Below are 24,012 nucleotides of genomic sequence, written 5' to 3' on the forward strand. Positions count from 1 at the left end.
AGCCTATTTTCTTAATTTGTTATGTATGAGACTGATGTTCAACAATATTGATTTACTCCACTAGAGCGAGCTCTTGAGCTTCAGTATTTAGTCTCCTGACCCACCTGATCACAGTGAGCTGTCTTCCACCACAAAAGCAGAATGAAAATCTAGTGGAGGATCAACTGACCTGTAAATGTTTACTGCAAGTTGTATACTTATGGCATGTTGATAAATTTAGGAGTTTTAAAGGAAAGGTTCATTATCTACTCACCTCCATGCCGATGGAAAATCAGGTGAAGTTTTGTAGTCCACAAAACATTTCAGGAGTTTCACAGCAGAACAGCGTCCTCCTAGACAATTGAAATAGATGGGGACTTGTTTTAAAATGTAAAACAACAACCCCCAAAACACATATAATGGCTCCATACTGCTCGTCCAGTGTAATCCATGTCTCCAGAGAGTCCAAATTGATTTGAAAAGACAATATTTACACCCTGAAATCTTAACTGTAGTGGCCAAGCATTAGCATGCATCCCATCTGAGGTGAGTGCACCATTTCGATCAGACATCATGGTCGTAATTTGTCTTTTTTATTCAATTTGGGATTTCGGGGCTTCTGGATAATTGGATTACGTCGGACTAGTGGTATGAAGCCATTTTTGTGTTTTATTTGGTTGTTTTTTTATGTTTTAAAACAAGACCCCATCTACTTAACTTATTTAGGAGAACATCATAGCGCTGTTTTGCTGTGAAGCTCCAGAAATGTTTAGTGGACTACGAAAATTCACCTAACTTTCTATCAGTATTGAGGTGAGTAGAATAATGACTGAGTTTTCATTTTGCGGTGAACTTTTCCTTTAAAGACCAGTTATTCATTCATGTTTCTTCTCTGCTGAGCAGCACTGAAACCTACATAATAATGAAGAAGAAGCTATTCCAACAAATGAGATATGGAAACACTTCAAAAGAAGACTTTGCTTGACATTTTTATCAGTGTTAGATTCAGTTCATTGACTGTAGAGCACCATAGCCTCATTTTTGGGAGTAGCTTCCCTACTTCATTTAAACATAGAGCCACCATCCGTCTCTATTCTTAGAGAGAGCTTCCTTTAAGTGAGGAGGTGCCACGACTGAGGATCTTATGAAACTGAACTTTATGCAAAGAGAAAGAGTTCAGACAGGCAGCTCTGCTCTTACATAGTATTTATTTCATGACACCACTAACTGTGGGCATGGGATGGTGCCAGAACAGTGTGTGTGTGTGTGTGTGTGTGTGTGTGTGCATATGATTTTGCCATTGTGTGGGATGAAAACGCACACCCTCACAGTCTTTCAGACATCAGAGGGGAAAGTGATTTCTCCTTTTTTTACATTGAGGTCTACAATTAGATGAGACTGAGGATTGGGTAAGACTCTGATTCAACATTCAATACACAAACAGTAAAACAAACATAGATGGCTGACCCAAGTGTTTAAAATGAGGAGAAAAAAATCCTTGAAAATGAAAAATGAAATGACAGTCTTTTATAAGTTGAGCTCACGTGTCTTGTGGTATCCCAACCATGTGACCAGCCTGTGAGAAAGAGGCCGGTTTGATGTGAACTACCTGATGCACAACAGCAACAACAAGTGTTAACAAGTCTGTGTTGGATGCACAATCATAATTATTACAAAATCATTAAATCTAAGTAGTCTGATTTGACATCTGGAGAAAGAAAAGATCAAATTCATTTCTTGTGTTTGTATAATCTTTCCTCGGTTGGTTTAATTGATTTTGGTGGTCAGTTTTCATTTTGCACATTTTCTTTGATGGACGGGACAAACGTGACTCGATGAAAAGGGAAGGGAAAAAAAGTTGTATAAATGAAGAAAATGGGAGGGATGGATGAAGAAGCAGATCTGAGGGAGTGACAGAAAAAGAAAGAGGGAGGGAAAAGAGGAGAATAGAGAGACAGCAGGAGAAAACTCACTGCCTTCTTTCCCTCCGGTGCTTGCTCCCTTCTTTCTCCCAGTGACTCCAGCCTGAGATCAACAGATAGGTGAGTTCTACTTCAGCATTATTCTTTTTTTTTGTTTTTTTTTAACTTTTTCTCCAGAATTCATCATTGATTTCATCCCTGCAGCTGCCAAAACTCATCCACATGTATCTCTCCTTTAACATCATTAATCCCCCCCCTCATTAGTCTGAGCTTTTATTGACATATTTGCTTGTACTATATGTAGGTATATGGAAAGCAGAATTTGCCTGACCCCTGTGTGGATGAATTTCATCCTCCAGATCTCCTCTCCTCACGCTCCTTATCTCTCCAGTTTCTCTGCTGTGAGAAGCAGGTTTCAGGGGTGGCCCTAGGATGAATTAATAATTGCTCATTAACTAAAACATCTCTCACAGGCGCAGACCTGCTGCTTTATTTATGTGTGAGAACATTTTTACGACGGTGTTTATTTGCTTTTGTGTCTGTTGGCTAAATGCATGCAGCTAAGCCTGAGGGTTTGCGGAAAGCCAAAGTTTCCGTTGGCTGGATGGAGAGGCTACTTTTAGCTGGGGTTATTACTCCCTCTGCCCTGACTGGGCCACGTTTTCACAGTGTTTCTCAAGCCTCTGACTGTCCTTTGAATGACTGATTATTTTAAAGGATAAAAACATCTATCAATCTTTCATTTTCAAGTGAAATGTCCCATTAGGGTTAGAGGAGAAGTTTCTAATTATATGTTTTGTCAGAGTATGGAATGTGAGTTTCATGGCCTTGTGTGATTTTTGGGATTTTTGTGGTAACACGTGCATATAGGGGCTGCAGCTTTACATGCAACTTCTCTGTTTTCAGTCCTGCTCTGCCTCTCTTTTCCCATCATTGCAGCGCTTTCATTTCTTTCCCATCACCCCGTTTTTTTTTCTTCCCTCCAGGATGCTGTGCCTCAGCTCCCTCTCCGCACTCCTCCTCCTGCTTCTCATCCACCCCCCTCCGCTGTCTGCCCAGGGGGTGCAATTGCGTCTAGCAGGCGTGGGTCGGCGCGGTGCAAACGAGGGACGTGTGGAGGTGTTCTACAATGGTGCATGGGGCACGGTGTGTGATGACGAGGTGGATCTCAACCTGGCCAATGTGGTGTGCCGACAGCTGGGCTTCCAACGTGGCTTTACATGGGCGCACAGTGCCAAGTTTGGCCAGGGACAAGGTATGTCCAGCTGATGGTGTTTAGCTTTTAACACCTAACTGATAAAAAACAACTAATGTGCTTCTTTTTCTTCACTGACCGTTAGGTTTGATCTGGTTGGACAATGTGCGCTGCAGGGGCACAGAGGCTTCCATTGCAGATTGTAAATCCAATGGTTGGGGAATCAATGACTGCACCCACGCTGAGGACCTGGGGGTCATTTGCAGCCCAGAAAGGAGACCTGACTCCCCACCTGTCTCCCTGGACGAGACTCCGTCATCCTCCAGGCAACAGCCAAGCCAGCCAAGACAGAGAAACCCACCACAGTCTGTGTCTCCTCCAGCTGCACCACCAGCCCCAGCCGGCATCTCCTCTTCTTCCTCAAGAGGCCATGAGATCGCCCTCAATCGCAACCCAACGTCTTCTCGCCGCAGCAACATCTCCCCACAGGAAAATGGCCACGAGATCCAGATCTTGCGACGGAATCGAGGCGGTTCCAGAGTAAGTTCACAGGTCAGCATACCTCTGCCACAAGGTCACGATCTGCCTCCACGTCTGGCAAACGGCGCATCCTACAGGCAGAGACAGGAGACGGCGAGGACCAGTCCACAAGCAGTGAGACGAGATGCAGGGGGACAGGTAGACAGGCAGCCCCAGCCAGAGCGGCGGAGCGACAGGAATCAGCAGCTCAGTGGGAACCATGTCGAACCTGAGCCTGTTTATCCAGACATGGGAGTGGAGACACACACACAGGTAAAAACACACACATAGACACACAACCTCTAGTACACACCAAAAAAAGTAACCCAATCTAGCTTTATTCAGACTCCCATACATAAATGTCATTTGTAGAGCCACAGGCCAGAGGATATGTATAATTAGAGGCAAACCTAAAACCAGACCTTCTCCAGATCCAGCTCTTAGGCAGCAGCAGGACTTTAAGTTTAGGACCAAACCACCAGAAGATCTACAGCTCAGACTCCTCAAACACACAAGAAAGTCAGATGAAAGGAAATTGTCACTTGTGTTTGGCTTTCTTCCCTTTCAACTTGCAGAGTTTACACTTTCTTTACCATTTTGTGATCATCATGACACTTACCCAGTCACATTAAACAAACTGTGTTTTCTGCTAGTTTCCTTCCTGTTGCCTACAGTACATACTGTGGATGATTAGAGAGAGTGGTGATTAGAGACATGGTGTGTCATCTTATCGTGTTATTCTTGTCTCGATTGCGTGCTGTCTGCAGCTGTAAAGTTAAACAAAGTCCTGTTTATTGACTCAAGTCAATCCTGTTTTAGAATGCAGGACAAAAGCCTGGTTGATGTGGGTGGAGGCTGACACAGATCCATCTCTATCCTCTGGCAGGGAAGGAGTTCAAATAAACGTCTTTATTTAGGATAAATACTGAGTTATAAATCGTCTTTAAAAACTGCTTGTTTTCTCGTGGGCAGGGATCGGTTCACTTGGAGGAGGCTCGTCTCCGGCCCGTGCTGACCGGCAACAATGGCGGCCTGGTGACGGAAGGAGTGCTGGAGGTGAAGAATGCTGGGAGGTGGCGTCATGTGTGTAACAATGGCTGGGACCTCAGCAGCAGCCGTGTCGTATGTGGCATGTTAGGATTCCCGGATGCAGAAGCGTTTGACCAAAACGCCTACAGGTGAATGTGTGAGAGTGGCAGAAGAGGAGGGAGACAGAAAGTGTGTGTGTGTGTGTGTGTGTGTGTGTTTGTGTGTGTGTGCGCGCGCGTGTGGTTATGAAAGGGATGGAAAAGTGCGGTGGAATATCACGGATTAGGCGGCCCCATGCCTGGACTGCTGCTCCCCACCCCCCGTAGTAGAGGTTAACCACAACCGCTGTCATTAGTACACCCACACTTGGCATGACAAGTCCGCTGTGGCCCGTCAGGCCAGGCCTGTCTGCCCCATTGGCTGACTGGGCCTCACAGAGACCTTTAAAATAGTCTCAGTGAGTATATTATTAATGTCAGATCCAGACTACCAGATTATCATCATCATTATGGTGTGTGTCTTTACGTGAAACCCTCATTACAGGGTGTCTAATCACTTACAATTAAGAGCCCGCGAGTGGAAACTGTGTGCAGCAGCACTTCCACATAAATACAAATAATAACTGTAGAGCAACTTTCATGCAAAGATGCAGCCTGAAGAACTTCACCAAACAAGATTAGATGAACATGTTCAGGAATAATAAATAATTATTATTATTATTATTATTATAAAAGGTGACAGAAAAAAAAAAATACTAAAAACAGTTACGTCACATAACAATAAATCATAAACATTGATACCAGCAAAGTCTAATCAGAGTCTAAAATCATTTCTGTGATTCTGCTCTGTGTAGTATGGGCCAGACGTGGCCATCAAACAGGCCGGGGTTAGTTCAGCACTTCAATCAAAGGTCCGTAGGTCTATAGCCCTCCACAGTAAGGATGTGAATCCTCCTGATGGTCAGACTTCGGGACACTATCAGTATGTAACGCCATGAGATTTCTCAAACATCACCAGGTTCTCCAGTCGTGCATAGATCGTACTCATCATGGCGTCCATGTCCAGAGTAGTAATGACATCGTTCTGCTTAAAGCCAGCTTCACCAGCTTCAATCTGATCTTGGGGCTTGAAGAAGTCATCCTGATGTACCACACAGCAGTTGGGCAGGTTCTTGATCAGTCTGTCAGTGAGTGTGGTTTTCCTTCCACTGGTTACGCCGCTGATGCTGATGATGTACTTCATGTTTTTGGGTGATCAAAGCTCGGTGATGAGCCCGTGGAGAAGCAGCCATAGCTCGGTAACAAGGCTGGGAAGAAGCCCACACACTGACTGGATCGATCACGGAAGCAAATGATTTCCAACAGCGATCATAGTCCCATGATGGCAAAAGAGATGACATGCAGCTCATCCGAGGCATGGAAGACACAGAAAGATTAGAGCGTGTGTCCAGTGATGGGAATTCTTGCTCATCCAGAATGCCAAACCTGTTGAACACCTGGATATCATGAGTAGGACAAGCACAAGAGGAGTGTGCCGAACAGCGTTTGCCCTTGCAGACAGCGTTCCAAGAATTGTAAGGATATGGTGCAGCAATCTTTGGTTTGGCTCCCAACCGAGTCCATGGAGCTTAAGCTGGAGGAAGAGCTCATCATACGATAAAGAGTAGTCCTCTGCCTGCTGTAACGTAAGCAGCATGACCCTGGGCTCCTAGTCAGATTCTTCCCTCCAGCTTGACGATCCTCTTGATACAGGACACAGTTATAACACAATGATGGAAAGGTAAGTGTTATCAAAACGGAGAAATTTCAACAGTAGGTTGGCTTATGGCTTGATACCATCGGGTGCGCCTGTGTTGCAGTCTGGCTGCTCTAGACAATGCTTGTGATTCCAACAGACTCGCCATAGTGCGTTTCAGAAGTGTCTCTCCGCTCTGCTCCGCTTAACAAACACAGGAGGGCTGGAAGTAAGAAACAGGAACGGCCAAGTTAAAAAAAAAAAACATCCTCTGCAGACTCCAGATCATATATCACATCACTACATCAAAATTAGGCCAGAAGAATGGTCTGCGCAAGAACACGCGAACACTGACGCTTCAAGTGACGCAAGCTGAAAATCATAACGCAAGTTCATCAACAGTCACAGCTACACATGAGCATGTTTTACTAGGTCTTACAGTCATAGATGCACATTTAGTTGAACATATAGGCAGAAAACCCATTTAATCATGAGAGCTAGCACAGAGGCTAGGTCGGAAAGGAAAACAAACTCCAGCTTTCTATTTCTAATATCTTTTCATAACTCTTTTATTGTCCCTCAAACACAAATCATTTGCTCAACTAATAATGTCAGGTTGTCAGGCTTATTTTGTCTCTATAAATCCAACTCATTCGTCTAACTTTAGCCATAAATACCCACACAAGCACCTACACAAACCTTCAAAGCCCTTACACACATACCATCAAAACCCCAATACCTCACTAACACACACACACACTCTAAAACATCCCTCCCTCCACCCTCGTTGCGCAGCATCTTACGAGACGCTGCATAAACAATGTACAAGATTCACATGCACACACATAGGCTTGTGCACATGTGAATGTGTCCATCTGTCTGCCCACAGAGGTCTTTTTATGGCTTGGCTAACAGAACGACTGTACTGACCGCTGGCCTGCCCTGTACCATCTGTCTCTCCATGCAGCCAATAATTACCCCTTGTGCCCTGCTCGGCTCAGCTCTGCTGTAGGATACAGGCTGCTCCTCCTCAGCTGCCCTGTTCACCACCACAGCCACAGAACTAGCGATGAATAACTCTCTCACACTGTGTCTTATCCTTTAAGGCTTCTTCAGAGCCGTGCTGTTCAGATGCAGTGATGTGAGAAACTTTTACCCAATTTTTCTTTGTTGTTCAAGTAAGGAACTCTTTCAATTCAAAGAAGGAGCAAAGATGTAATCACATGGCCAAGTCGTGTTCTCTATTGTGCTAACTTTCTAAATCCCATGCTAATGTGGACAACAACCCTGAAAAACACCTCAGAGTTGTCCGGAGAAACACCGTATTTCAGTGCCAAGAACCCAACCAGCAGCCTGTGTAAAGACTGGAGCAGGCCAGGGAATGTTGTTTGTTTTTTGTAAGTCTCCACCCAGCTACGTGGGAGACGAACGCAGTAGCCATTTTTGTCCGGCAGTAAACAACTGAGAGGAGAAGAAGGTTTTTTTTCACAGAAAGAACCAGAAGCAAGAGGTGGATCTTTGGCATCTGGTAGATATTTATGTTGGGTGTATTTTTGAAAATGTTTCCCGAGGTAGAATTTCTCAGAAAAAAAAATCTTGTCCAATGACAAGCAACAATGGCCATGACCAGCATTGCCCTCTGGATGACAATGTCTGTCAGTCCACCACTTTTATTTACATAAAGTTTTGTACAGACATTCATGGTCCCCAGAGGATGAAGCCCACTTGGGCTCATATCGCAAAAGCTCCTGAATAGATCGCAGTCTCAGACTTTGATACAGACTTCACAAACAATGTCTTCTAAGGACTTTATCTCCTGACTTTTACTTTAGTGCCACCATGAGGTTGATATTTGTGTTTTTGAGGAAATTATATATCAAGAACTTTTAGATGGATTGCCATGAAACCTGGTTTCAACGACATTCAAGTTCTTGTCAGGAAAATTTCAATAATCCCTTCAAGCAGCTACAAGGCACTTTCATTTTTTTGTTGATTCTGGCGGCCCCTGTGGACAAAAGTGGTATGACCACCACCACCTTGTGCCAGAAGTTCTTGATCAGGCTAGCATGTCCATTTGTCCTGGAAGCGAGTGAAAGAAAAGGGCAACACATTTTTAATAAAAATGTTTCTTTAGAAACAGCTGTTTGCAGATGCATGGTGATGAGGTAACGTATCTATTTGGGGTGATGTTAGATTAATAACAGCGATATAAAAAAACAACAACTTTGTTTTAGCGCCATACCACCAGACTACAGAGCAGCTTCTTTGCTCAGGCTGTGAGACTGCTCAATTCAGCTTCAGCATGGAATCAAACTTGGTAACGGGCATTAAGAATGAATATAACAGGTGTAGAGACTGTTTCATTATCAGGTATAAGTTCCTTGTAGTACATGCCATCATTGGGTCCAAATTTTAACTTGTGCTATACCTTGGTTTATTAGATACCTGCTGATATCCCCTTCAGCCTTAGCTGGATAACTCAGTGATAAGATGGTGTTCATGGCAAACATTACTGCTAAACTTGTAGCAATGTTAGTATTTTGTGCCTTACTACAGCCTGACATCTGCACAGCGCGGCTTCAGGCTCTTGTTTATATTGATCCCAACATGCTAACAGTCACGTAACGTCCTCCTGGTGCTACCCACTGTGCTGGCTGTGGTTCATGCCTGCTCTTCGTTGGGGTTTGTGTCCACTGGGACAACTGTAATTATGGTCTGAGGGATCCTCTGATCGAGAACATTCTCTCGACTGAACCTGCTGCACACCCTTTGCTGTGTCAGCACTCCCCTCTCTGGCCGTGTGGTTGCTTTTTTGGTGTGACTGGCTTTGTCTCAGCCTGTTAAATTGCTCAGCGCATTTTTACAGATGTTTAAATACTCCCCCACTTTGCTGTGCTTACAAAAGGCAAGAGCTAAAGCCATTTTCCAGCTCCCGTGTTTCATCACATCAACACTCTCTTTGAGGCCCACAGTAACTTCTTCAGCTCAATTGACTTTAACCCCTGCTCCTTCACTCCTCCTCAGTTAAAAGACTTATGCCTTTGTGGTAATTATACTAAAAACCACATTTCATGGAAAGTACATCATTATCACCCCTATGAGTTTTCGTTCCATGGAGGTTGATGGGATTGTCTGGAGGCTGTTGTGGAGTCAGTGTGGCAACCTGCTGTCTCCTTGGTGAGCCAATTGTTCCAGTTAGGCAGCTTTGCATTCATGCAGTATAATAACAGGTTATCTCTGCTTTCCTGACAGTCAGCTCCTCTCTCCAGTGCGGCTTATGGCATTGTGTGGTCAGAGTTGAATAAAAAACCTGGCACCGCGCTGAAGATCCTGAGAAGTAAGAAAGTCCTCAGCAGTGCTGTGGTCACAACCTGTTTGTTGCGCCTGAAGCATGATGCTGTGGTTCCCTTCCCTTCCTGTAAAACTCCTTATAAGAGCGAGAAAGTCATAACTCAGGTCCAACCTGTGTGAAAGGTTGAGCAACATCCACTGTCTGAGTTTCAACTCTTAGTAGGACAACTCAAATGTGTCAATGACAACAATAAGAACATGCTTTTTGTCACCGTGTGAAGTTAGGCGATGCTTATAAAAGTTGCCCAGTTCACAAAGGGTTCAGACTTACATCACTCGCTCCATGTTTCCCAGCATGCAGTCATAACGTTGGGTAACGACGCTGGGGTTTTAAAGGGCTTTGTTTTTACAGAGGCAAGGCTGGGAAAGCTGATATGTAAGTGCATATTTCCATGTCTGGTGTGTGCGAACCAACATGCTACTGCTCGACCGCACAGCAGACACTGCCAAGCAGAGCAGGCAATTATATGGGTAGCACTCCCCCCTCCTCCCCCTCCTCCAAACCATGAACCAACACCCCCTCAGAGTCTGTCTCCCTCATTTTGATTTACCACCGAGTTATGAAACGTTTTACAGTGTGCAAACACACACACAAAAGAAACAAACAAATAACTTACACATACATGCATGCATACAATACATATGTACTGATTTACATTCCCCTGAGGTGGTGGGAAGGAAGGAAGGAAGAAAGAAAGAAAGAAAGAAAGAAAGAAAGAAAGACAGAAAGAAAGAAAGAAAGAAAAAGAAAGAAAGAAAGAAAGAAAGAAAGAAAGAAAGAAAGAAAGAAAGAAAGAAAGAAAGAAAGGAGAATGAACAGGAAAGGTAGGATAAAGGAAGGGAAAACTTCAAAGCAGATGACAATGAGGTAAAATAGTAATATTCTATCTCATGTCAAATTTTATAGCAACTAACTTTAGTAGCAACTAAAGAAACTAGTAACTTCAATTATATATTTTTCTCTACAATGTAGTGCAATACAAGTCTAATGATACACAAAATGGGAAGTACCTAATCAATATTTTCGTATCAATATGTAGGCTATGTATGTAAAATGGTTTAGTTCCCTTTAGCTCTACGGGCTGTTTTAGCATCTGTAGAGTTTAAATTTATTTTCCGTTTCACTTTCAACCTGGACTCCAGCAGAAGCTGTTGTCACGCTCTGATAAATCCACTGTAAGCTATCTGTTCAGCACTAAACAAGAGACGGACACAGTTAGCGATGAGCTGGGGGAGCTTGTTTAGCTGCTAAATGCTCCGAGCGTTTAACAGCTAAAGAGCCAGATTTTTCCCTCAGGAGTTGGTGGAGACCAAAAGCAGAGCTTAAAGAGAGTGAACTCACATCCATCAGGTGGAGAAACTCGGCCACAGATGAATGATAATGTTGGAACGTGACTGCTGGATGTGTAAATAAGTCACTGTTTGACCACTTTACAGGTCATGTTGTCAATGTTGCCAAGAAAATCAGTTTTGCAGGTTTAAGATATTTTCGGTCTAGGTACAATGCAAAGAGAGCCTAGGATTTAGCCTTTCTTTGCAGATTTTACCAAATTGAATGTGTTCAGTGTAGAAGAGGAAACTTTATCCACGGTAGGAGACCAGTTGTCTTGACCAGACTGGCTGCCTAAATTACATTTCTCCGCTGCTGGACAGCAACAAACATCCCAAAATAATGATATGTAACCGTGTAAGTTTATCTGAGGATGGAAATTTCCATTCATAGTAAAAGAAATACACAGTTTGCTGTTCACTGTCTGGCCCGATTGTAAATGATTTGTGTTGCACATGTTCAATAGTTTGTCTGACTCAGGCCTGCTATTGTGGGTTTCCTTATGAAGCCTTCCCAGCCTCAAACACATTTCTCATCGAGTGTTGGGACAGTGCATAATAACCCGTGGAATACCAGGATACTGGGGTTCTCCTGGAGAGGAAACATCTCCCGTTTTAGTTTGCCAAATATTTAATTGCATCATGGTTGTACGGTAAAGCGTCCTCCTGTCTAAACTTGGTGTTCTGACTCATTTAATTCAGGCACATTCATGAAGGGCGTCAGTCACGCTGCACCTGTCTGTGGTCACACTGGTCGATGCAAGTGGTCAGCTGGAGTGTGTGTGTGTGTGTGAGTGTGTCACACTGAGACACTTCCCAGACTCTGCCTGGTGTGTGAATCATTCTTTTATTGAACTCGCTTTTTTCTTCTTCCTCCTCCTCCTCCTCTTCTTCTTCTTCTTCTTCTTCTTCTTCTTCTTCTTCTGTACTTTTTTAAGGTTTTAGAATGGTGTGCTTGCGTGTGTGTGTGTGTGTGTGTGTGTGTGTGTGTGTGTGTGTGTGCGTGCGTGTGTGCGTGTGCGGGCGTGTGTGCCGAGGCATACGGGGCCTCATTTTGTGTATACACACTGTTTCCCTTTAGGATTTGACTCTAGTTTAAGGTAATATCCATAAAACTAGACACAGTTTAAGAAACCCTGTTGGAGTTGGCAGACCTCAATAACACTTCTCGCAGGGATTAATGTATAGTGGCTTATTCGTATTTTTAGGTTTTTTTCCACCTGGAAGCCCAAAACCAGACATCCACTGTAGACATATAGACAAACACTGAAACAGTAATACCCTTGAATGTAGAAATGGAAGATCTAAAAAAAAAATAGTCGTGACATGAAAGTGGTGGTTTGAGAGCAAAGAAAGGAGAAAGAGGGAATTATGTGATCCGTTATTGTAAATCTGCCTGTCTCTTACATGAGGGCTATGTTTATCCAAAGACACACACGCCCTTTCCAGCATGTTGTGTCTCCTTCACAGCATTCAATTTGTTTATTTAGGGGTTGATAGACAGAGTGGGGTTGTCAAGGAAGAGAAGAAAGGATGATTGAGGAGGAAAGAGGAGACTGGGAGGAGGGAGGAGAACATGAGCAGACTGTGGGAGTGTGAAGCACAGCTGGTTGTTTAGTCTATATAAAGGTGCACAGTTTAATCCAAAGTGTGATGTTCTGTTTCTTTCAGGAAACTTTGGGACTCCAAGTTAGCCGATCCATCCTCCAGGTACAGTCCTCTCTTTGAACAACATAACTTTATAACCGGGTATCATATCATGAGTCATGTGACAAATCACAAGTACATCTCTTACCTCTGTTTTCCCTTTCTCCTCCACTTCCTTCCCCGACCAGGCTGAGGACACAGATCAGCAAGAAGGCCTACTGGGTGGAGAAGGTGCAGTGTAAGGGTCTGGAGGTCTCTCTCTCGCAGTGCCAGGCACAGCTGTCCCTCCCCAGGAATGACGTCCCATGCAGCGGTGGCATGCACGCTGTGGTCCGCTGTATCCCTGGATCCCAGTTTGCACGCTACGGCAGAGCACCCGCACCACCTGCTGTGACAGTGAGTGTGAAGGGGGAAACAGATTATGAGCAAATGCGTGAAAATAAAAGAAATAGCAAGATATTTTAGGTAATATGCTTATTAATTTTCATGGAGAAGATTGGGTAGATTTATACAATCGGCCACTTAAAAATATGTATTGGCTAAATAGTTGAAGCTACAGTCAGTGGGCAATTAGCTTAGCTTAGCATAAGGGCTGAAATCAGAGGGAAACAGCTAGTCAGGCTCTGCCCCAATTGAATAGACCATATTCACACGGCGGGCCGTATTGAAAAGTAAAACAACATATTTGATTACCCTGTAGCTACTGTTCGACAACAGCTAACGTGAGCATCCAACCGGGGGACGGCCTCCATTCCGAAAACCCTCCATTGCGAAACCCCTCCACTCCGAAACACCGCTGTTCTGAATCCGACTTTCAAGTTCCAATTACTTCCCAATAGGGTTAGGGTTAGGGCCAGGGGTTCCCCAATAGCCTTTTCGGAATAGCGGGGTCTTTAGAAAAAATGGGAAACCCCGCGATTACGAAAAATGGAAGTCTATTTTCGGAACAGCGGGGTTTCGGAAAGGCGGGGTGTAACCCATCCAACCACTTTCTCGCTAACATTACTTCTAGACAGTGTTACACCATACAATAGAAAAAGCATATAATAATTCAAAAATATCAGCACACATCTTGGACACATTTATTTAAGCCTGGAAGTGAAACATACTGGATGTAATCAAATAGTACCGTTAGCTAGGAAGTGGTGAAACGTTAGCTAACAGCTAATCAAATATGTTGTTTTACCTTGAAATATGGCCTGATGTTCTCTCTGCCCCCAGCCAAGACATAGTCACAGCATGTAATTCTTTTTTTTACATGTCTGTTTGTGTAGAAATCAAACGAATGAGATATCTAATCAGACAGAAGAAAGGCTCTGCAGCCTTCTCATCAAACTCTCTCATTTTTCCATACATGTTAAATTAAATCCAAACTGTTCCTGTAAAAATAGACTAATTAGACCACATGTTAAAATAGTTATGGTTATGACTGTCGTTCCTACATTTAACGTCTGGTCATTAAACACTTACAGAGGGCTAAAAAGAGCAAGAATGCTAAATTAGGGCTACATCAGGAAAACAGTCTGTGCTGAGGGGGGACATAAAGAAATAGTTTGACATGTTGGGAAATGCTTCTTTGCATTCCTGCCTACTGTTAGATAAGAAAATTGATTCCAAGTGTAAAAACGTCAAATTGCAGTTTTACAGTGTCTTTTTTAGGTGTGCTTTAGACAGATGGGCTAGCAGTCTAAGCTAAGCTAACCATCTCCTGGCTGTGGTTTTAATCGTCTCAACTAACTCTCAGCATGAAAGCAAGTACATGTGTCTATCAAAATGTCAGACTATTACTTTAAAATTAGAATTTTGCTTGTGCCGTTCGGCTACGTTGAGAAAAAAATGTTTTGTCTTCATTCAGCTAAAGCAAAAGACAGAGGAAATAGAATGAGTTTACAAAAGAATATCTTCTGGTCCAAGTATTAACACCCATAGGATTTTCTTTTAAGAGAAACATAACATAAAGACTATAAAGCTATCATAAAATAATGATCAATTGTTTTCCTTCCAGCCGGTCGTGCGTCTGAAGGCGGGGCCCCGCATCGGGGAGGGCCGTGTGGAGGTGCTGAGAGAGGGGAAGTGGGGCTCCGTGTGTGACCACCTGTGGGACATCAGTGCAGCCAGCGTTGTGTGCAGAGAGCTGGGATTTGGGACAGCCAAAGAGGCCCTCACCAAGGCTCAGCTGGGCCAGGGTAAGATGGCACACATACTGTAAACATAGCCACACACATCGTGTACATAAAGTCAAACTGCGCTTTGAAGTCTTTCTGGTGCTTCCCAGTGATGCATTTACTCACCGTGACTAGTGACGTCATGTTTAAACCAAACTATAACTGGGTTTGTCCTCTTGAGCGGATTTCCTCTTTCATAAAAGCATAGAGTCTAAAATTGACCCCTGGCTACTGATCTGATAATAAGTTATGTGCTGAATGTTACGGACTCTGCATCAGTGCCCGAGTTCACCATGCACTCTGAGCATGATCAGTTGAGCTCAGTGATCTTTTAGACTAAACACTTCTCAGCCTAAATGTCTGTTGCTAAACGCAGCACTCCAAGAACCATGCGCCCCAGCAGACAAATAAACCCAGGGAAACTGTTTACAGCCTGATTTCTACTTCTATCGCAGAAGCTGATTGTTGAGGGACTCTACCCATGACCAGCGAACAAAACAACGGCATGTGTTGCTGTCAAAATAAACCTGTTGTATGTGAAATGTCAGCGCAGCTTTGAAACCAGGATGTCAGGCAATCAGCAGTGAGCAGGCCAAACATTCAGAAGGCTTGTGATTACTTTGGCACTGCTTTTGTTGTGGGCATGAAAATATAGTCCACTAAATTGTCTGGCAGTAACGGAGTTAAACATTTTCAGAGGAAATGGACCCCACTTTCACACACTCATTTACTGTCTTTTTTTTTTTTTTTCTGCCATACCTCTGCAGTGACTCTGTAATCACGTTAATTTCCTCCCATTATCTTTCGGCCCAAATGAGCACATAGCATGTCCTATAATGGTGGGTGCATTTCCTTCTCTCTACTTTATTTAATGAAGTAATTCATGGAAACCACTGGAGTGTTACTTTTAGGGCTCTATTAAAGTAGGTGCTATGGTGCAGTTATGTGTGAATAATGAACATGGCAAATGTCAAAATGGAGCATTGTGGCTTTTAATGTCTCGGGCCATTTTGCCAGAGTTGTGCGAGCATATAGCACAGAAGAGATGAATCTGTGTGTTGCAGGAGCGGTGTGAGGGTTCATGGGTAGACTCGATGACATCATTTGCTATTTGAGGCCAAATTATAGGGCTTTTTAGGGCTTTAGCCTGGGCCTCACACACCTCCACAAACAGAGATGTGTTCAAAGATTTTCCTCCATTTTGCCATTTATCTATTTTGGTTCATAAAGCAAGGCCCTGGTGCACAGTATAGAGTCATTTAGACTGAAAGCTCTCTGGCTAAGCTCAGTTTCAGAGCCACATCAGAGGCCCTGATCATGTCTGGGCTCTTAATCCCACTCTGCGGACATCTGTGGCAAAAGATCCATCAGGTTTTAGAGTCTTTTATGTACCATGTGTGTAGTCTGTCGTTTTGCATGTGGCTTATGGTTGGTAAGACACATGCGAATCAATCAACTCTCGCTCCCCACCCTTCTTCTGTAGGTACTGGTCCAATCCATATGAACAGTGTGCAGTGCACAGGCAGGGAAAAGTCCATCATGGAGTGTCACTACAGAGAGGTGCCCCTTTACACCTGCAAACACAGCCAGGACGTGGCAGTCCGCTGCAACGTCCCCAACACCGGCATGCAGACCACGGTGGGAAACACACAAAAACACACACATGCATACAAAGGCATTAGGTTTATCATAGGACTGACAAAGAAACACTTTCTCCTCTGAACAATCAGGTGCGTCTGGCAGGAGGCAGGGAGTCATCAGAGGGCCGTGTGGAGGTTCTGATGGAGGTCGGAGGGGTGAAGCGTTGGGGTTCGGTCTGCAGTGAGAACTGGGGCATCAATGAGGCCATGGTGGTCTGTCGACAGCTGGGCTTGGGTTTCGCCTCAAGAGCTCATCAGGTAAAGAGCAGAATAGAATCTGTTGATGCTTTTTGCAAGTTTCTGCTTCTTCCTCTCCTCTTCTGTCCCTGGGCTTTTGTTTTGTGTGCTTCTGTATTTCCTTCTCCACCTCTCTCTCTCTCTCTTTCTCTCTCTCCCCTTTCCGTCCTACTGTTTGTGAGTCTGTGCTGTGTTATTACCGAGGCCTGAGGTAATTACAGGCTTCTCAAACGTCCACTTCCAGCACACCGAAAATAAAAGAGGGAAAGTGAGGCGAAGAGAGATCGGAAGAAATTCACAGAGCAAACAAACTGAAAATAGAACTGTGCATGGAAAGGGCAGCCTGAGTGTGTTTTGAGGGGGGGGCTGCTGGGAAACATTTTACAGGCAGTTTTAAAATTGTGAAAAAGAGTGGAAAATGTGATCATGTGTACTGATAGTTCCCATAAAAGAGGGGGTTTCTTTGTGCACAGCAGAGGCTGCTATTTGCCTTCAGCTCTGACATATTTTCTGCATGTCTGGAATGATTCGGTGTGTGAATTTGTTCTCTTCTTGCGTCTCTGTGCAGGAGACCTGGTACTGGCCCGGTTCTTCAGATGCTGCTGAGGTGGTTCTGAGTGGAACTCACTGCATCGGCACTGAGATGTCCATCCAGCAGTGTCGCAGAAACACCAATGTCTACTGCCCCAGAGGAGGAGATGGTAGAGCTGCAGGAGTCACATGTGTAGAAAGTGAGTCAAAACCAGCAAAAACGTTTGAGCGCTGTCGTATTATTTGCTCAGTGAGAGCGTAATTAACTCTGAGTCTTGACCCCCACAGCTGCTCCTGACCTTGTACTAGATGCCCAGCTCGTCCAAGAGACGGCCTACCTGGAGGACCGACCCCTCCACCTGCTGACCTGCGCTAACGAAGAGAACTGCCTGTCCTCCTCTGCTGCCAGAATGCAATGGCCCTATGGACACCGCCGCCTGCTGCGCTTCTCCTCCCGTATCATGAACATGGGCCGCGCTGACTTCCGACCCCGAGCCACCAGAGAGAGCTGGACGTGGCACCAGTGTCACAGGTAGGACTGAGAGAAGGAAGGCTTCATAACCTGAACCAGACATTTGCAGTGTTTTGTCCCAAGCAGCTGTGTCTCTTAGAGGAGCTTTCAGGTTTTTCATTTGCAACCAGCAGCTGATCATTTTACGCCTTCAACCAGATAGGGAGTAACTTTGTGGTAATTTGAGCTGCTGCAGGGTTCGGTTGGAAAAATATGCTGTATAACCTCCTCCATGGCACAAGACTGGGCATCATTATGAAGTGGCACAAGAAAAAGAAGCAATTTAGGGTGTTGGAACCAGAGGTCAAACAATTGAATGTCTGCAGGAGAAGATGAATGGGAATTTGAGAATTAAGATCACTGGGTGCAGTGATATTTTTGAGATGTGGACTATAAATAACCAAACACGCATAAAAGTCTGTCATTTCATGCAATGAACACAATCTTTTATTCTCCAAAATGATGTTTACAATAAACATCCTCCTCTTCGGTCACCCAGTTGTTACAGTCACAGCCATGACTGCGCTCAGAGCAGCCTGGCTTCTTATCTCAGCGGTTGTGGTTCTGTGTCCCAAAACGGGAGGCACAGCTCGGTGTCCCTCCCAGCCGCAACCCAATCACTACCTCCACGAGCAGCAAACACATGGTTGGACTCGCAGTTTGGGGTAAAGTCTGGTCTGGGAATGAGAGAAAGAGCGACACTAAACAGATATCCATCTGCCCACTTGTGTTTTTTTAATTGTCTGTGTCTGTTTGTTTGCTTCACAACAGTGTAGCTTGATTTATGGCTGCGACATTTTAAATAAACATCAGAGTTTTTTTTCACAGGATGATGTAGGTGAGAATTTGTGAAAGACAAAAACATATAATGGCGATCTGTCTCTCTTTATTTATTTACTTCCTTCACGTATTAATCTTGCCATCCTGATCCAATTCTCAGGCACTACCACAGCATCGAGGTGTTCACCCACTACGATCTGCTGACCCTCAATGGGTCCAAGGTGGCCGAAGGTCACAAAGCCAGCTTCTGTCTGGAGGACACCTACTGCCCTGACGGTAAGACAAATGACAGATTCATGCAACATAAATCTGCTTTTTGAGGGAAAGATCTGGAAAAAGGAGCCCATTCGTGACAAACAAGGGAATCAAGAATACATAAAAGTGCAAAGCTGAATCCCATAATGAGCATTCAAAGTCAGCGGCGGGCTGTGAGATCAGAGGCCAAGCCTAAATTGATCTTGGCTTCATAAACACCCAGACAGTTTTATGCAGCTCAGATCCTTTCTATTCTTTTGAAATTTCCCCAAAAACAGACCAGATAATTTCAGGCTCAGACACTTGACAGCAGAGAAACTTTTCACATCATAGTCTTCTTTTTTTCTCTCCTCATGTGGTTCAATCTGTTTGTTTTCTACCAGGTATCCATAAGCGTTATGCCTGCTATAATATGGGACAGCAAGGTATCTCAGTTGGCTGCTGGGACACCTATCGCCACGACATTGACTGCCAGTGGATCGACATTACTGACATACGACCCGGTGAATACGTCTTCCAGGTGAGGAGGAAAAAAAAAACATCTACGCAAGTGAAATGTCAGCTGAGTGTTTTACACAGTCTGCTCAGCTGTCTGAAGAGTTAATTTTGCCATTGTTCTGCAAAAATAATGCAGAGAAAAAAATAATCCACCTTTCGATCTTCACGGTGAAATGGCATCATTTTAGGTGCTTACACAACCTCTTAGATCGGGCATGAAAGAGAAAAAAACACAGGGGCCGGTGTTTCAACATCTGAAGGCGCACATGAGATAAAAGCTGCGATAAAAGACTATAATTTCAGTAAATGGCTCTTGGCTGTTTCAGGTGTACAGCATGTATGTAGTTTTAAGGGTGTGTGCGTATTTAAGGAAAGTGAATTTAGTCTGGATTTATATAGAAAGTAGACCTGCTATTAGTCCACCCTTTCAGAAAGTACAGGCTTATTGGCAGTGGAGCAGCTCTGTCAGCACTTTACATTTGTACAGACCGGGTTTTATGTTTAAAAGAGGAGTTTGTTGGCTCGACAACTTCTGGCTTCTAGACACCCAATCTGCTGCGGTGACCTACTAATCTGTCCTCTGTGTCATTTGTTCTATTTTTTCCTGACAGCTCAGTGGCAACAAAGTGATGATGTTTACAGTTTCTACTTATTTCTGACATAAAATCAAGATGTTTGTCTTGCATGCGTGTCTGTAGGCTGTATGTAAAGTACAGCACATGCAGGAGTGGTCTGTCCGCACTGTGTGATGAGCCACGTCTTAAGAGGTAAACCCACATACATGTCATAAAGCAGAGATCCACGCCTCTGCCAAGACGACGCGACCCAGCAGCACTTTGCGGCCACGATTGCGGTTCGACAGTAGTTGAGCTGCTCATAAATTTGTGTAAGAATTGAGAGGTGGAGGGAGGGCGCAGATGCTCGCTTGTCTTTCATGCAGCTGGGTGAGTCTTTACCGAGAATGGCAGGGTGGCAGCCATTTTTAGGACCATACATTTAAACCAATGAGTCACGTCCACCTCAGCTTGATTGCTGCTGATTGCTCCGTCATTTAAAAATCAGCTGCACAACCTCACAGTCTTTTACATGACAGTGACGACCTTTCATTGTTCTGTAAAACAGGCTTTGGGCCCTTTGTTTCACATTATTACAAGAGCTTTTAAAAGGGCATCAGCTGCCACCAAGTTAATATAGTGTTTTACACCGGGACTATAAAGTACGTGCTGAAATCACTGGCTGCTCTCAACATGCAATCATAAAAATATATGAAGTTCTTGACACCAAATTTGGCTGAAAAGGTAATGAAAAAGAATTATTAATATTATATATTTAGCTGTAAATATAATTGGTACCACAACATTTATACAGTATATAAAAAAATGAGACTGGGCTGCTTTGTTGAATATGTGGTCAGGTTATCTGTTTGATGTGTGCATCAGGAAAATTCATTTGTGCGCTTTTTGTTATATATGGTGCGGGCAGACAGACAGGGTGGAAAACAACAAACCATGGCAACCAACCATGGCTACAGCCTAATGATAGGCTGCAACTTAAATCCAAACCCCAAACTGTCATCTGCATCTCTAGCCCTTTTTTCTCCTGCGTCGAGATAACAGTGGAAAGTGATGTCATGCAGCGCCTGAACCCCCAATTTATACATTATGATCCATATAGAAAAGGACAGAACAATAATCCTGTGGCTTTGCAGTTGGCCTTGTGGAAAACCAGTTGTTTCCCAACTGTCTGAAATGTCACTTTCTCACTTGTTCCCTTGCTTTATTGAAAGACACTGTTAGCAGAGTTCCCAGTTTAGACTTAGATGGAAACTTACTTCGTCTCCAGGCTCCCAACCAAGAAATTGTTCTGCACATAACCCCCCAAAGAGGGGCCAGTGGGCAGATTTTTTAAGCTTTGGGCAGATCCAGCCAAGCAGTTTTATATTGTTTCCAGTCTTTATGCTATGCTAAGCCAACCTTTTCTGGCCCTGACTTAATATTTAGCATACATATAAGATTAAGACAAAGATAAATACAACTAGCCAGGTCTGGAACACATTGTAGTAAATCATTCAACATAGGAATTAGCAAGACAATAGGAAACCTTCCAAAACATTTGCAAGAATATTCTAATTTTATTACCACAACAGACTGGGCAGTTTTTGTCTAACGTCAAAATAAAGTTTGTTCCACTTCTGACCTGCCAGCTGAGGTACTAACAGACTTGGGCGGCGTTATGCCAACGCTGCTTGGTTCAATTTTAAAAAACGAAGGCGGTGTAGAGGCATCTGTGTAAAAGGGGCTTTAATAACCTACATAAGAAACAACAGCAATTTTAGCCATGGTCAATATTTGCCTTTTGTTGTAGATATTAAATTCTGCAAAGGTACCTGTTGATATGAGAGTTTCTATTTTCAAAATTGTCTTTGACTGCTTTCTGTGTTGTGGGGTGAATCTTTTTTCCCCAGATAGATAAAGGAATCATTGATGGTTCAGGCTAAAGGTGGATCGTTTTTTTTCAGTATGGAGTGTTAGTTAGGATGTTAACCAATTCAGTCAATGTCACATCCAGAGATGTCTTTGAAATCCTTTGAAAGCTCAGTATACATGCTTAAGGGAGACTTATACTTCTGACAACTATAATAAAATATCATCTGCATACAGGGAAATACAATGCATGTGCTAATGTATTGTATTCCAACAAGAAAGACATGCTAGGATGCTATAACTGTGTTTGCGAGTGGTTCTAGTACCAAGATGAGTAGCCATGGAGACTGAGAAACACTTTGTTTGCACAGGTGTTGCAATGAAAATGGGGAGGACAGTACATTGACTCAATCTCTGTTTTGTTCTGTCTGGGACCATTGCTGTTTGCATTGTACTTGCTACCTCTCTCCATTTTAATGGTATCTCCTAGTATTGCTATGCAGACGACATTCAATTATACATTTAGTTTAAGCCTCATAATGTTTTAAAACTGTTTTACTAAATTGCTTCAATTATGTAAAAGATATGAAGGCTGGTAATTGTCTACAGCTAAACACTGACAAAACAGAAATTCTTATTTTTGCCCCAGATGGCGTTGTCCTGAATCCAATGGAAAAATTTGGCTCTTCAATTTCCTCTGGTAAACCTACCGTCCATAATATAGGTGTTTCTATGGAAGGCCTGGGGTCTTCACCAACATGTAAATTGTTTGGTCCACTCCTGGTTTCACCAGCAGAAAGATACTGCTCAAATTATTTCTTCCTATCTTGATTACTGTAACTCCCTCTTCACCTATCTTAGCAAGACATCCCTAAACTGCTACCAAGCAGCACAAAATGCTGCTGCCAAGATTCTGACAAAGTCTGAGAGAAGGTCTCATTTTACACCAATCCTGACGTCTTTACACTGGTTTCTCATCAGATTCAGAATCCAACTAAAGATTATTTTAATCATGTTTAGAGTCTTGCATGGTCAGGCACCTGGCTACTGGGCCATATAATACCAGTAGGAATCTGAGGTCCTCTGAATAGGGTTTACTGGGTGTTGCTTGCTGTAGGCGCCAGACAGTTTGTTTTATTTATGTTTTTGTTTTGCCTCTTGTTTCTAGCTGGTTGTCTGCTTTTCTGTTGCTCTGTCACTTATTTGCTTTTTTGTTGTCTTTTTCTTTATTTTGTAAAGCAAAAAAAATCATTTTTAACTGTAATTACACAGACAATTTTCCACATATAGCAAAAGAACGGCTCTAGAATAGGAAAACATTTCAATCATACTCATATTTGACAGTCTTTGGGTATTCTTCAGTCTTTGTGTTCATTGTTGATAAATTATCTGTTTAGCAAGGCACGGTACACAACTGTGAGGAGGATGATTGACTTGAATTTGGCAGCATCTCATCTCAAGTCTGTTCTCTTTTACAGGTGGAGGTCAACCCTTCCTTAGACATGGCTGAGTCTGATTTCCAGAACAACGTGATGCGCTGTCGATGCAAGTACGATGGAGCTCGAGTTTACATGTTTGGCTGCCACGCAGGTACAGTGTGAAGACGCTTTCAGTGCACATAAATCCTCTCAATTTCCAAATCTCAATACTTCCCCTATTTGTTGCCATGTGTTCCACTTCTCCTCATTGTCTGTTCTCATCAGGTGATGCCTACAGCGCCGAGGCGGAGGACTTGTTTGACCACCAACGCCAGATCTCCAACAACTTCCTGTGAATTAAGGAACATGCATATTTAAGGACATAACAACTGTACAACTCCTCACCACACCTCAACGTCATGGGGAAGAAGGTTGAATGACAATGACTTGTCAGTAGATAAAAGACGAGGGTCAGAGGGAGGAGGGTCACAGGGAGGAGGGTGGGAAACTGGGATGGTATGAGAGGGTCTTCATGCAAATGAATTAAAAATGATTAATTAGTATCCCGTGACTGATTTGTCATCAGCAGTGACTGTTCTTGTGAGAAAGTCTAAAAGATAAGAGGATAAATGTAGAAAGACAAGACAAAAAAGGAAGAAAAAGACCAAACGAGGCCATCTCAAGCATCATGTCACCTTGATAAAACATAGAGTAGTTAACAATTTTAAAAATGTGTCGAATTTTGTAACAAGTTTAATTACCTTGATCAAAACATAAACCACAGTAAACAAAGTAATGACATGAAGGCACATGAGAACAACAAGTCCTTTACTTTGACAGCACATCACC

At 43.4% G+C, this 24,012-nt stretch overlaps 1 protein-coding gene across 1 annotated transcript; it reads left to right on the plus strand.

Moving 5' to 3' along the window:
* Positions 1-2,888: 2,888 nt before the first annotated feature.
* LOC140997843 (lysyl oxidase homolog 4-like) lies at positions 2,889-23,519 on the plus strand. The gene is made up of 14 exons (XM_073467899.1): positions 2,889-3,156; positions 3,242-3,888; positions 4,588-4,793; positions 12,730-12,768; positions 12,894-13,101; positions 14,711-14,891; positions 16,354-16,508; positions 16,601-16,768; positions 17,316-17,478; positions 17,567-17,810; positions 18,730-18,845; positions 19,208-19,344; positions 23,224-23,335; positions 23,449-23,519. Exons 1-14 carry the CDS (start codon positions 2,889-2,891, stop codon positions 23,517-23,519), a joined length of 2,715 nt encoding a protein of 904 aa, XP_073324000.1.
* The last annotated feature ends 493 nt before the right edge of the window (positions 23,520-24,012 follow it).

Source organism: Pagrus major, chromosome 1 (genome assembly GCF_040436345.1).
Source record: "Pagrus major chromosome 1, Pma_NU_1.0".
In the NCBI taxonomy this organism is placed as follows: Eukaryota; Metazoa; Chordata; class Actinopteri; order Spariformes; family Sparidae; genus Pagrus; species Pagrus major.